At 39.4% G+C, this 15,314-nt stretch overlaps 1 protein-coding gene across 7 annotated transcripts in view; it reads left to right on the top strand.

The window, feature by feature from the left end:
* The first annotated feature begins 8,696 nt into the window (after nucleotides 1-8,696).
* The window catches only part of LOC149220304 (putative sodium/metabolite cotransporter BASS5, chloroplastic), a 311,918-nt gene continuing 305,300 nt past the window's right edge, over nucleotides 8,697-15,314 (top strand). For 5 of the 7 annotated variants that reach the window (XM_089384742.1, XM_089384746.1, XM_089384747.1 and 2 more), the window contains exons 1-3: nucleotides 8,697-9,059; nucleotides 9,135-9,215; nucleotides 9,317-9,411. In XM_089384742.1, the coding sequence (XP_089240868.1) occupies nucleotides 8,930-9,059; nucleotides 9,135-9,215; nucleotides 9,317-9,411 (306 nt within the window). In that variant the 5' untranslated portion in view covers nucleotides 8,697-8,929. The remainder of the gene's footprint in view (nucleotides 9,060-9,134; nucleotides 9,216-9,316; nucleotides 9,412-15,314) is intronic. The other 2 variants (XM_089384743.1, XM_089384748.1) reach the window with 2 other exon arrangements.

The raw sequence follows: 15,314 nt of genomic DNA, 5'->3' as shown, positions 1-15,314 counted from the left end.
ATTGTATTATAAAGTCCGAAAACGATGTATCGAAGACTTTCCCAATGCTAGTACTATGGTTCTATTGCATTAGGGGAGGGACGCCATTACCTGTGCGCCCTCCCCGCCACGTCGCCTGCCGCCACGTGAACCCTCGTGAAGACCGTACAACACCTGTCCGCCGTGGAGGTCCACGTGTTGGGCATCGTGTCATGTACTTAACTATCCTTTCCGCGCCGTTTCCAGGGTTTGTTTGGGGTCATTGCTGCGATGTTCCATTTTCCCTTTGTCTTTCTGCTCGGGGCCGGTTGTTGGGCAAAGCCCTCCGCCGAAGATGGCGCGGGACGGCCCCAGAACCTGCGCGCTTCGTCTGGTATGCAGGTGCTGATGTCCGCCATTGTTCGAGGTTTAGGGTTTATGGTTGGAACAAGGTTTCTGGCTTTCTTGTGGTTTTCCGCCTGGATTTGTTGGTCGTTCTGGACCGCCGGTTGTTTAGGGTTTCTTTGGTGGTGGTCTTATTCGCAGTTTTTGTTGTTTGGGGAGGAGCCGGTTGCAGTTTTACCGAGTTCGAGGTCGAAGGTTTTTTTTAAGAGGTAATTGTAGGTTTTGTTGTTCTGTGCTGGTTTTTTTTTTTTTTTTTTTTTTTTTGTCTAATGGCTTATTTCTTCTCGTTGCAGGTGTGGAGAAGGTCTGGCGAAGGTGTGGCGAGCTCTGGAGAAGGTCGGCGACCATCCATGGCCTCTATCTGGTAGGATTTTAATCCTACCAGCAATTTCTTTGTGTTTTTCAACACAAACAACCCTATTTGGAATTTTTGTAAACTTTCTATGGCAAGTTTTAAGGGTTTAGCGTTACAGGGATCTTTCATCCCTTTTTTGTGGATATTTTGATGTTCTTTGTGGCTTTTCATGCTGGTATTTGTGAAATTTTCATTGTTATCGTGCTTATTCGTTGTTATCGTGCTTATTGAGCTTCCAGGGATTTGAACCAGCAAACCCTAATCCATCGCCACTGATTATCCAAAAATCTTGTTGTTTTGTCATTGCCACTGACCCAGAAGGCATTTTCTGCAAACAAGTTTTGTTCTTTTATTGTCAAATTCCATAAACAAAAGCCTCTAGGGTGAAGAGCCTTAGAAAGAAGAATTGATATTAGAGCATTGTCTGTGTACATAGCTCTAAAATTCTGCTCCATAGTCAAGTATTTTTCTTGAATCATCCTCCAAAATGGCTTAGTCATTAGGTTTCACTTGGAACATCCAGTTTCTTCGGTGGAGGGCTTCACCCAACAACCGGCCCCGAGCAGAAAGACAAAGGGAAAATGGAACATCACAACAATGACCCCAAACAAACCCTCGAAACCCTCTTAAACTTGTCACTGTAAAATGTAAAATACATTTGTTGTAAAATCAGATTTAGTTAAGAGTGAATATTACATCAGAAAGGAATTTGAAAAAGATGAATAAGCAGAGGGTAAAAACTAAAATATGCGATTTTGTTATGCTTCAGCGTTTGTCTTTGACTTGGAAAAAAATGGAAGATGAAACTGCTTTTTTACATTGTTGGGTGATTGTCTTTGTGAGTTAATCCAAGTGTTCTAAGGATATGTGGTAGGAACCTTGGATCTGACTGCCCTCCAATTCTTCAATTATAATAAGCCCAAGGTCCATGACGTGCAATTTTTGATAATATGTCAACATATTTGTTGAAATCCCTATAAATGTATTGGAATTTGATCTCTCGTAAGTATCCTCTTATTTCTCCAATTTTGTGTTTCCAGGCTACCAGTTTTAGAACTTCTAATTGTGTTGCTCCTTTTAACCAGTAAATTACACATTTTGAGTCACCTAGGATCATAATATTTTTAATGTTTTTATGCTTTGCAACTACCAAAAGAGTCCAAGTTGTTATTAGTTCTGATTTGGCATTTGTCTCGGGTCTAATACTAATTCTAATGTGGATAGATTTGTTCTCTTGCATTTTGATTAGCCCCCCTCCCCAGGTTCACAGTTGTTCCTTGACATTCGTTTGTGTTTGATATTTTCTCTCTAAGATGAGGGCAATTCGAAATTTTGCTTGAATTTATATTAGTTATTTTTGTCAGAGAGTCATACTTAAAAATATTGGTTTATTCTTCTTAAACTTGTCACTGTAAAATGTAAAATACATTTGTTGTAAAATCAGATTTAGTTAAGAGTGAATATTACATCAAAAAGGAATTTGAAAAAGATGAATAAGCAGTGGGTAAAAACTAAAATCTGCGATTTTGTTATGCTTCAGCGTTTGTCTTTGACTTGGAAAAAAATGGAAGATGAAACTGCTTTTTTATATTGTTGGGTGATTGTCTTTGTGAGTTAATCCAAGTGTTCTAAGGATATGTGGTAGGAACCTTGGATCTGACTGCCCTCTAGTTCTTCAATTATAATAAGCCCAAGGTTTGTGACGTGCAATTTTTAATAATATGTCAACATATTTGTTGAAATCCCTATAAATGTATTGGAATTTGATCTCTCGTAAGTATCCTCTTATTTCTCCAATTTTGTGTTTCCAGGCTACCAGTTTTAGAACTTCTAATTGTGTTGCTCCTTTTAAACAGTGAATTACACATTTTGAGTCAACTAGGATCATAATATTTTTAATGTTTTTATGCTTTGCAACTACCAAAAGAGTCCAAGTTGTTATTAGTTCTGCTTTGGTATTTGTCTCGGGTCTAATACTAATTCTAATGTGGATAGATCTGTTCTCTCGCATTTTGATTAGTCCCCCTCCCCCACTTAGGTTCCCTTGCTGACAGGAACATCAAGAGGAATCACAGGAAGATTGAGTCTTCTAGGGGATAGATAGTGCTAGCCAATTGATAAGATGGATTCCCTCCTTACTATTTTTTCCTTACACCCATTGTACATTACTGTCTCTTATACCCCTTCAATGGCAACCTTTTCTAGATTTCCTTTTGCAGCTGCATCAAAGTTCAGGCTGTAGATTTCTTCCAAGGAGGTTTCCATTGTTCTCCTGGGGACCTGTCAGCTATCCTTGATTGCATAGCTCCAATAGATGTTTTCCCTGTGGCTCCTTAACCTGTCCATCTTCTTGGGAAATCACTTTGTCCTCTTAAAGTCTCAGCCTAATCAGCCTAATCCAATAAATGTGCTATCTCTGATCAAATCCCCTTTTTCCAAAATCTGGTCTAGAAGGAATCTTTTTCTTCGCTGGTAGCCCCTGAGCAATGCTTGGATGTAACAGTCCTTAACCAAGAAAGAGCATTTGTCTTTGTCAATCCAGCACAGTTTATTCAAGCTTTGGCATATGAAGAACTTTCCTTTGGTTAAGAGCTTCCTGAAGGATCTTTACTTCTGTTGGGTTGAGTTACCAGATAATGGTCCTGGCTTTTCCTCGAAACCTCACCAATTTCTTAAAACTCGTTGTTGATTTGAATTATATTTCAGTAAGTTTCTTCTCCAATTCATCCTTTTTCTATGAGCTGACTAGATATCCTATCCAGACTTGGAATTTTGGATAGAGCCTGATGACCCTGCCACTGACTATCTTACGGTGTTGTTTTGATTCAATTGTCTATTGAGCTACATGTTATCCCTAATGTTTCTATAAGGCCAAAATACCATATCTTTGTTGATGGAACAACCAACTTGCATTATTAATATTGGCTGTGAATATATTTGACATATCTTCCAAGTATTTGGTGTCAGAACTTAGCATACATGGATTCTATGGAATATCCTTGAAAGCTATGGACAGCTATAGCCACGTTTTAGAATATTGTGAACATCAACCAGAGAGATGACTACAGAATGTTCTTACATAAAACCATCAGAGAATATTTTAGTCTAGGTCAACATGAGTTAAGGAGTCCATCTTGGGATATAAATTCAGTTAAGCAAAGAGTTCAACTTGAGCAATTATCTCTAATGGTTTGGAATCTTGGATTTACATTGATGTACACGTATAATTTTCATTCAAACTTTCATATTTTTTGTATTTTTCTGTATTATATAAACTACAATAAACTGATTTAAGTCATAGACATAAGATTAGAGATAGATTTGCTAATAAAAAGAGCACTGGTCACAAAGGCTAGTCAAATTGAAAAGTTGTTTTATACAATGTATATAAGATATACCTAAGTTCTCATGACTGATTCATTTAATAGACTATAGATATTCCTTCTAAAATGGATTTTGGCTACAATGTCGCATACATTATGAAATAAAACAACCTAGGTTGTAAGCCAAAATGTTTCTGTGACAAGAAAAAGATACAATCCATCCAAAATCCACATCATAATGTGGTTAGAACCAAAACATATGACACCCCTATTCTTTATGGCCCTGAGAATCTTGAGTGCCAAAACTCCCCGAGTTACCTTCTTGAGCCAGGTAGGTTGGCCTACCAGTCAACAGTTGATTAGGAAATGGTTGATTGCCGCCATATGATTGATTCCAATTTGCAGCTTCCAACCATGGAGGTACTCAGTACCCATACCTCACATTTGCACCACTGACCCCTGCATTAAGTGGAGGTGTGTAATGAGCATACAGAGAATTGACACCAACTTTGGTAGGAACAAGGCAAGTGGGTAAACCCTCAGTTTGATAGTGAGGCACTTGAATGTTTATGAGATCTTGGAATAATGGTGTATTATCTGCAATGGAGTCCAATGAGTTTGAAATAATCCTAGTTTCATAAGCTATTCTTGTATCGTTGATCATCCCTTGTTCCTTTTCAAGCATTTGTTGTGCCTTTCGTTTTTCCTTTTCCTGTCTTGCCATTTGCTTTTGTTGGTCCTTAACTTGCCTTGCTTTATCTCTTTCAATCCTTTCATCTGCTTGGCGTTGTGCTGCAACAATCCTTGCTGCCTTCTTCTCCTTGACTAGATCCTTCTTTTTCTGTTTTAATTCTTGCATTTCAAATTTATTTTTTTTCAAACTCAACTAACAGGTTTATATAGTCCTCTGAGGTGAGTAACTGTGAGCTTCGGCCCAAACGAAGACTACCCGGTGCACCTTGCTTTTTTTTCATTGATACTCTCTCTACTGGTAGCTTTAGGAACCGTCCAAGTGTCTTCTCCACCCCTCCCACCTGCATGTCATTGCTTGGTACTTCCCTTTCAATATCCATTGGAACTGATTGAACTATATCATTATCTTCATTTGATGCCTCATTATGTCCTTCATCTTCTTCCATTGATCTATTGTCCACAAAAAAATGAACAATTTCACTGTTCAATTCTGCTGGTTGTGAGGGCATGTTCATGCTTTCTTCATTGGTTGCTGAGACACTATGTGCATTCATATTGATCATTGCTCCTACTAGCCATGAAGGTGGGGTTACTTAGCTTGGCAATGTCAATTGATCATTGTCAACTGCATGTTCAACAATGTCATTAACAATATCAGCAACAGGAGTTTCATGTTCTTGAGTTGGTGGAACGATCTCCATGTTACTGCGAATTTGTTCATGGTTATATTATGTTTCACATACAGTTTCATCATTTTCAGCATATAAGTGTCCTTGAGATAGGGAAATCATATTACCAGTTGCAACAACATCATATTGGTCATCTACTTCTTGCACTTCAACACCTGTTTGGGCATTCCCTTCTCCCTGACCATCCACATGAAACACTTGGCTACAACCAGTATCATGCATAAGAGCATCATAGTTCAGTGGCCAGATTCCTGTCCTCCTAAAGCCAACCTTGATATTTGATGGTGACAAAGCCCTTTTAAAAGCTTTACTTGGAACCTCTGCTAACTCGAACCTTTTCACCTCAACCCCTGGATTCTTTGCCATCCATGCAGCGCGCTCCGACCTGAAATAGTTCTTGAAAGGGTCAAACACACTAACATCAAGGGGTTGCAGTCTGTGAGTGGTATGAGCGGGCAATGTCAACAGGTCGATGCCTAAATTGTTTGCTTCCTCAATTGTTTGTACAGCCATGTGGCTCCCATGGCCATCTAATATCAATAGGTGTTTGTTATTAGGCGAGATGCCACCTGGTACCGATGCAACAAAGTGAAAAAGCCAACTTAGAAACAGTTCTTTAGTCATCCATGCATGCACCTGGTTCACAGTTCGATATATAGTTTTTCAGTTGATTTTTACCTTTGAATAGATAAAATCCTGGAATTGAAGTACCAATTGTATTGACCCAACATAAAATAGTTATCCTCTCCCTGCTCTTAGGCAAAATCTTTGGCACATTTCGGCTCCCTCTCTTGGCAATTACCCGCATGCCATAATTCCTCCCTGCCTATAAACCTGTTTCATCACAGTTCCATATATGGTATGCTCCATAAGAATGTTTATCGTAAGCACTAGAAAGTGTGTCATAGAACTTTTGCACAACTGCAAGGCGCAAATTTAATGCTCTGTGTTTGTCAAGGTCCTCAGTAGTACGCAATACAAGTTCTGGATGCCTTTTTTTAAACCCAAACCACCATGATTTACCAGGAAACCCATCTTTGAATGGGTTTGGCCTCCCTTGACAGATTTGAGCAATTGTTGATTTGAGTTGTATCAACTCTAGCCCATGTCCCAATTGGGCCATCTCTTTACACCACTCAACTACCTCGGCCTCCTCCTCCTCAGTCATAACTGTAAGAGGCCCTCTACGTTTTGTATGAGTCAGTCCATTTATCCAATAATGTATTGATGAGGGAGGAATACCATGTTTTTTTGCAGATGCCCGAACTGAGTATCCATTAAACTCTATGTTGTCAATTGCAACTAACATTTGTTCTTTTTTCCATCCTCTTATAGCATTGATCTTTTTAGTTGAGCTTGCTCCTTGGACTGTTGTTGATGGTGGTTCTGTGGCTGATGGTGTGTTAACATCAGCTACTGTCACATGGTCATCCTCAACAATGTTCCTTGGTGCATTGTTGGCATTGACATCAGTTGTCCTGTCCTCATCAGACGATGTGCATCGCAGTTGCGCACCCCTTGTCACTCTCCTGCCACTTCTCCTTGTACGAGCAGTATAACTTCCTTTTGCCATAGATGCAACAACCTGTAAAATTATTGCATGCATTTAGACATTAGAATATTTGTAAATTATGCTTTCATACAAGGCAAAAATACTTCTGCTTTATTACAGGAAATTATCAACATGTATGTTATAGGAAATCGAATTGCATTACTTCGTAGTCTCTCATTGCAAATTACTTCGTAGTCTCTCAATTGCCTGCCTGTTCATCAGTTTAGCAACTTTTATATGGATATCTGCTAATGGGCTTCAAGTAGGATTCTATGATAGAAGTTGCAGTGCAGTTGAAGGCATTATTCGGCAATCAGTTTCCAAGGCTTTTGCTCAGAATTCCCTTATAGCACGCTGGGCTTATAAGGATGCATTTCCATGACTGCTTCATTAATGTAAGGATAGGAACTAGCTAAGGCATAAACAAGTGAAATGTGCACATATATTTTGTTTCAAATATCATTTTCCATTTTTTTGCTGTTTGGCATTGCCAAAAATGTCTCAGCACTGTAACTTCTCCATTGCAATCCATGGCCACCATTCTAGACATAGTAATTAGCTTGGAAACTCAAACAAAATATGGTCATATGCTCCAGAAGAGTGCTATGCCTGTCATAATCACAATAAGGCTGGGCATAAATTCTATGTTGGGAACAACTTGCAGCTGTGATCAGCCTTGGAATGGACTTATCAATCATAAAAAGTTTTAGAAAATTGAACTGAAAAAATTAAGTACGTTGAAGGCATTCATTTATTTTATTTTATTTTAAGGAATGGTTTTAACTTTTCTAAATCGCTGAATTTAGAACCTACTTTTTATTCAATCGCTGTTTGTGAAACCATCCAGCTATCCTTTTAGCAGTTATGGGCAGACAAATCATGTAAGAACTCAAATAAATGAAAACATGACTGTAAGAATAATGAGTTTCAATGGCTGTTTGTGAAACCATCCAATTATCCTTTTAGCAATTATGGCCAGACAGATCATGTAAGAAATCTAATAAATGAAAACAACAAAAACAAAATTGTAAGAAGAATGAGTTGTAATTGATATAACTAACCTGGATATATTGGCAACTGTTTTGTGATGTTGTCTTCAAGTTCGCTGAATAGTTTGAAAGCATAAAATGCAACTTCAACAATGGGTGGACTTCTTTTATAGTTTTTGACACTTGAATTTAATTGGTGGACACGGATGCACATGGATTGCAATGGCTTCATTTTGAATGTGTGGTCTGGATTTAATTTGATGTGATCTAATGGTTGGAATTGGTTATTTGTTGATCCATGTGCTTTGATCTGTTTTAATGAGAAATAGAGTGAGTTGGGTGTCATTTATTGCAGTTATTGGGTCTGGGTGTCATTTATTGAACAAAGTGGGTTTAAATGTTATTGGGTTGGGTGTCATTTATTGAACATAGGGTGTTTAGTTGTTGAACAACACAACAATGATGGTTGACATACATTCCCTTTTATTATGTGCAGGTAGGGATAGTTAGTTGGGATACAAAGCTTCAGTTCTGATGAGTGGGGGTTGAAGTGACTGCTACTTTGTGCTTCTGGAATAGACCATTTTGGAAGTCTTTATGGTTTTAGCTGTTTTCTAGTTGGGTCAATATGGTTTGCAGTCTTAAGTAGTAAGATACTATTTATGGACAGTGGGTGGGACCAGTGCTATATCAATCACTGGTCCCTGCTCAACATTAGGAATCTCTCCCCTAGTATTAGAATGTCTATCGAACACTTTCCCGGTAGCATTGGGAGAGTGGGCATGGAATAACCACGTTATGGTCCATGTGTCCAAAGGTTCACTGCCCAGGGCTGATTTGATCCACTTTGCTGTTATACATCTTAAATTGAAACCCGCGAGAGATCAGCCGGGCATATAGCTCCACGTGGGTTCATTCCATCAGTTGCTGGTGACTTGATTTTGGTTTGAGCTTCACTTCCCGCTATGAATATCCAACTAGCAGCCCCGGGTAGCAGAGCAACATTGGTTCTTCCAAGGGACGATCAGTTTTCATCGGCAATTCTTCATCGACAGGTTCTTCTCTTGAGACGATCGGTCTACTCGCAATCAACGTGTAAGTGAAAATTCAGTGCCCACTTTTGATCCAATTCAACGGGCAGATTAGTAATTCACTGCTCCGGTTGTATAGATCATGCCTCGACAACAAAAACAACGTGGGAATCAAGGTCGTCTCCAGTAAACTCCGGGTTTCCTCTCTTACTCTATCAAAGTAAGAGGAACCATTGACTTTCTTGATCTCAGTCTTGGTCCAAAGTAATTTTAACTTTTTTTTGTCTGGCATTGATTTCTTTGCTGGTTTTTATTCTGCAGATGCATATAGAAAGTCCCGTATTAGAAGTGGGAATTCAGAATTTATAGTTGGTGACGAAGAACGGCCCAAGGAAGAGGAACTCCAGTTATCCAAGGTTTGTTTGAATTTTTATATGGACCCAGTACATATACCAATTCGGTTGGTTGTTATCAAGAGTATATTTAATCTAATATATTTATAGAAATATTCATGTGATGAGCGGAGAAATCTAATTCAACTGAAAGATTTTGAAGAGACTAAGACATCAATGCTTATGACCAGACTGTAGAATATGCTCAGATAATCAACAATGGGTAAAAAGTTAAAACAAGTACACTGACAAAAGTAGGTTCTAATCCTTTGTTATGTTAGTATCGTTGAAGTTTCATGAGCTTCCTGGAGATAATCTCCCTGTTTTTTAATGTAAACCTAATAATAGTCCTTCTCCCATACACGGTTGGCAAGAAAATAATCGTTTAAGAAATGATTTTCAGGCCAAACAAGAGTTTTGGAATGTCTCCTGGTAACCTGCAAAAATGTTGAAAAATGTACATCCAAGAGATTAAATTCTTGCAAGCCCTTTATCTAAGCATCTATTGGAGAATCAACAAAACTTCATATAGTGTAGAGAACTAGGGTAATTGCTACCCTAGGGTTTCTTAAGTGACTAGGGTTTTCAACAAATTTCGTTTTCCTTGTTCAAAATATGCCACAGAGATTTATCCAACACAATAATATAATCTTAGTAAGCAACACTGTTTTCTCAACAACACAACAGACCATTCAGTATAGCACCAAATTAACAATCCCAGTATAATCCAAATTCACAGTTCAGTATAATTCTACACAGTTCCAAATCAAACAGTACTTGATAAATGAACAACAATGCCATAATGAACAATCCGAGTTATCATAGAACTGCTTCGCAGACTTGAAAGAACCTTTTCGAAATCTGTCCTGAGAGAATGCTTCCACCTGTGCTTTACTTCAGATACTTGTCCCCAATCTTGTTCGGTCCTAATCCAATCCTTCACACTGCTTTGGATGATCCCCCCGAGTTGTACTATAGGAGCACAGACTCTTCTCACAGATTGCTAGTCTACCAGGGGAGAAGTGGCTTCAGGAACCTTTCCGCACTTATCTCAGTGTGTACTGGGTGAAGGTGGGTTTGCTACAAGTCATGGCCAGCCTTTCGAAAAGCCTCAGTATGAACCAGGAAGCGACGTCCAGCCTCAGAGATACCCTGCCTACGACAGTGCAGGCTCATAAATGGAGTGTGAGTTGCTTCAGGGAGGTAGCGAGGTGTTTGAGGGATGATTGAAACTATGATCGATCCTTAAATTTGCTCAGAATTCCTCCAACATCTGTCTCAAGGGTTTTCTGTGGGTGCTTCAGGAACTACGGGCCTGCTCTAGACCTCTGTCTAACCTTAGTGGGGGCTCGGGCTAGCTAGAAAGGCCTCGGCTCAAACTTACACAATTTCAGATGGTCACAGGACTGCTAACCTTGAACCTGTTCTTCGATTCTGACCTCATAAAGATGATCTCCAACTCCAGGAGAGTCTCAGCCTGCTTCAGAGGGTCTTTTTCTTCTGCCATAGAGTGAACCCGTAATGATTAAGCCTAAGAAAACTTCAGTCTGTCCAGGAATTGTCCTCAGAGAAACTTGTCTAGCTTCAGGGTGACTAGATATTGCCTTTCCACAGATCTTTCCCAAAATACTTTGCTGCTTCTTCAGATAGTAAATCCCTGTTGCCATAACAAAAGGAAAGTGACTAGGTAGGGTGGGATCACTGTTAGAAAATCGGAGAGGCAGAAATATTTTCTTGTATTGATAATTACTTGTGATATTATTATGTTCTTATCAATTTCATTAGTGTTCTTTCTTTATCTTCTTCTCATCAAGCAATCATCAAAGCAAAAACATGAAGATGAGGGACACCAAAAGTAGGCACTCAGCCAGGGCTAAAACCCCTTTATAGGGAAAAACCCAGTCAGAAATCTTCCTTCTGTAGATTCAAATTGAGACAGACCAAGACTTAGACCCAAAGACCTTCCTCCTCCATGAAGTCAGCTCTCAAACTGTTATTCCAACCTTCAAAGATAATATTGGATCAACACTGCTTCAATACTGCTTTAAGGACAGATTTTCGACCCTACTGCATCAAAATTTTGGCTCAGCTTCAAGACTGCAATTTTGGCCCTCCTGCAGCCTCAGTTCCTTCACATGTGTGAGACAAGATAGAGAAAAATTCAACTTTCTTAGCTAGATAATGACCTCCTTCTCCTTCGTTAGACCTTTCTTCCTTCTTCCTTGAATTTCGCACCCTTTACTAATTCCAACTACTGCAATTCGAACTTGTTGAGTGTGTGTATCAAATGAGGTCGAGTTGCTGCCTTTATATAGTGAGTCTGTGAGGTTGAATTCCCTTGTTGAAGCCAACTTGGTGGAGGAGGCCTAATTGACCTATTTTACGTTAAAATAAATTTCTTTCTTGAAAAATAAATCCCAAGAAGGGTTTTTTACAATATGACATGGACATGGACACTTGACATAAACCCTAGAAGCCTGTAATGGAGGCTTTTACCTAAAAAAAATTGGCCCAAGCATGAAACCCATGCTTTAATAAGTCAATTTCTTTAATAATATATTTTTTTTTTTTTGACAAATACATTACATCATGACTCAAATATAATTATGAAGACCGACACTAGTTACATTCTTCAACACTCCATTAACACACAATGCAAACAAGTCCCTTAGAAAAAGGTTATTAGCATACAATACAAACAAGTCTTGATGTGAGGGGGAAACCAAACATGAAAAGATGAAACAAAGAATAAGAAACTTAGCGTTTGGTAAAATGGTGGAGGCTCCCTCTTAACCCAATCCTTGAGGGATACCTACAACTTTATCAAAATAATTCAAAAATGTTCTAACAGGACATGTTAGACCTACAAAATCTAGAAATCAAAATATAAAGGAAGACAATACAAGACTAAGAAGGATATGTAATAGAGGACTTAGTAGTATAAGTCCTTGACTTCCAATTCTTCAGTGTTATTCTTCTATGGTGGAGTTTCATTGGTAATATTTGCTTGTTTCCTATCTCTCGAGTCTCTTCTTATTCCTTGGATTCTCAGGACATTGATTCTTGTAATGACCCATCTTATGACAGTGGTAACATCTAATTTTGGATAGGTCAACCTTCTTGTTTGGTCCTTTGAACTTCTTGAAGGTTCCTTTTTTCTTGTGATGAGCAGAATAGGCATTAGAGGTATTTTCTTCTTCATCTTCCTTCTTGTTGTTTACTAATGATATCCGGGCTTCTTCTTGACTGCATGGATTCCACATCTGTTCAAATGTTGGAGAATCCTTCCAACTATTAATTTCCGATGCAAAAGCACTCCAAGATTTTGGTAGTTCTAGAAGAGCAGTAATTGTTGAGAAATCTATAGGGCAATGATTATAGTGATTTCTCTTTACTTGATAACTGTTTGTGATGTCTTTTTACTTATTAGCTTTGTTACTTATTATTACATGTGTGTATCATCAAACAACCACCAAAAACAAGAAGAACAAGAACACAAAATATAGGTTGCAAGCCAAGGCCAAAAGCTCTTCACTTGAGAGTAAAACCTGTAAATCTCTTCTCTTCCTTAGAGATTCTTCAATTGACGAATTCCAAGACCTTAAGATTGACTCCAGTACCCTCCAAGACCTGGACCAACCTCTCCGGATGATGTGCTAACCTTGATCCAGTCAAACCCAGTTAAATATCTTTGTAATGTTCCTAACTAGGAAAAACAATGATATGCAAAGCAAACAATAAATATAACACCAAAATTTTCAAACACTTGGTAAACAACCATGTAAATTCCAGAAATAATAACCAGTTGAGCCATTTTATTAAGAAACCGGGGTAATAGTACAATAGTGTGGAAGGAGTGCACCTGGGCTTGCCTCAATGGCAAACGTGACAAAACCCAGGTGATAAAATAACAAACCCAGATGATAGAATCAACTGTTCCAATGATGCTCTGTGCTGCCTTAGAAAATTACATTGTCTGTCGGAAAGATACTGCTGAAAACCCCATCTCCAGTGCTCAAAAAATTCTACAAAATTAACCCCAAGCTCCTCACAAATAACCCAAATACCACGTCCTCCTCCAACTGCTGGGAAATACGGCCTTCCTGCGACTGCCAGAGAAAGCCCTCCAAATCACTCCAAAAAGGCTGAGCTACACTCCCTTAATGTTCTTCTTATTTCCCCATGCAAACTCCAGCTCCCCAATTCGTCCCTCAACCTCACACGTGTGCCCAGTGAAAGGCTTCTGTGCTGGCCCTGGATGCTGCAATTCGTGCTGCCTTCAAGCAGCCACCTCATGCTCCAAAACTCCTCCAAAAGGCTGATATCCCCCTGAAGCTTCTATACCAAAATGCTCTCAATAATTGCTACCTGGAAGACCCCTGAAATGACACCGATGTATTCCCTTCCTGCGTCCTCCTAGAACACGCACTAGCTGAGCAAATGGTTGAGTGATAAGCTCTAAATTCCCTCCAGCTCTTCTCCAAAGTGGTACGATTTGACTTCCATACGGTGGCACTTGAAGTCCCCCGAAGAAAGGGTGAGTTCTCCACTTGGAAAACTCGGTGCCAAACAGCAAGTGACCCGGCTAAGCAACTTGAGCAACAAGAGTGAGTTCGATTGACGAAAGACTCCAAGTGAGGCTAAGCTTCTCCTATTAATAATTAGTGAACTTCCTTTTCCCACGTGGGCCCCTCCATCTAGCCTTTTGACCTCCCTTCCTTGGCTATTCGAATTTCTCCTTAGGCAAGTGCGTTTTTCCTTATGCGTGTGGCCCCCACGCTCCACTAATCAAGTATTTCGGCCTCCCTTTTTCTCCCAAGTCTTTTTCCAATTTTTTTTTGGGTCCTATGGTTGCCAAAAATGTCAAAATTGTGGAAAATAAGCTTGAGAAAATTTATTTAGGAAGGAACATTACAGTCCGCCCCTCCCAAATGTTGCTTGTCCCCAAGCAACTTCAGTGTTGGATGCTCAAGTATGTGTTCACCTTCCCAAGTAGCATCCTCATTTGGAAAACTCCGCCAACACCTAAGTACTCTCTGATAGTTCTGCTCCTTAACTTCCTCTCCCTAGTCTCCAGAATGGTTTCCGGTTCCAGAACCAGATATCCCTCATCATCAAGTGGAGGCAACTCCGTAGCTACTGTCACTTGCTGCCCCAACACCTTCTTGAGGCATGAGAATGAAAGACATTGTGAATCTTGCTGCCTGGTGGAAGCTCCAGCTCATAAGCCACCTCCCTAACTCTCTTAGCCACCTTGTATGACCCATAGAAACGTGGTTGTAGCTCCTTATCCCCCTTCTGCTTCAATGTAGATTGGTGATATGGCTGTAGCCACAGAAAAACCAAGCCCCCCTCCTCAAACTGCCTCTCTATCCTGTGCCTATCTGCATACATCTTTTGTTGATTATGGGTTGTCAATAAGTTATCCTTGAGAACCTTGAGGATATCCTGGCTCTCTTGGATCCAATCTTTGGTCTTTGGGGCCGGACTATCTCCAAAAAAGATGTCAGCAAAAGACAAGCATCATAACCATACAAGGCACGAAAAGGCGACGTACCAATGGACATGTGATGGGTGGTGTTATAGCAGTACTCGCCCATATGTAATCACCGAATCCATGCTCTTTGCTGCTCGGTCACATAGTTTCGTAGGTAGCCCTCTAACCATTTGTTGACCCTATTGAAAAGTGTAACTAGGTTCGGTCTTCATAATGACATGTAATTATGATTTTATGTAATGAAATGTAAAGAATAAAAATAAATTTATTGCATTGCTTGCTTCATGGGTTTCATGAGCAAGAGATTTTATTTTTTAGCCAAGACTTCAATTGAGAGTCTTTAGGAATTATTTGTCATCTAGTCATAAAATGATAAGAGTCATTGTCATGTAATAAAGTCATGTTACACTTTGTATAGAGTCAAACTTGT

This window comes from Pinus tabuliformis, chromosome Q (genome assembly GCF_031772625.1).
Source record: "Pinus tabuliformis cultivar Carrire ecotype Pingquan chromosome Q, CPIR1, whole genome shotgun sequence".
NCBI classification, from domain to species: Eukaryota; Viridiplantae; Streptophyta; class Pinopsida; order Pinales; family Pinaceae; genus Pinus; species Pinus tabuliformis.
Note: the sequence above shows the minus strand (reverse complement) of the source record. Positions and strands in the feature narration are given on the sequence as shown.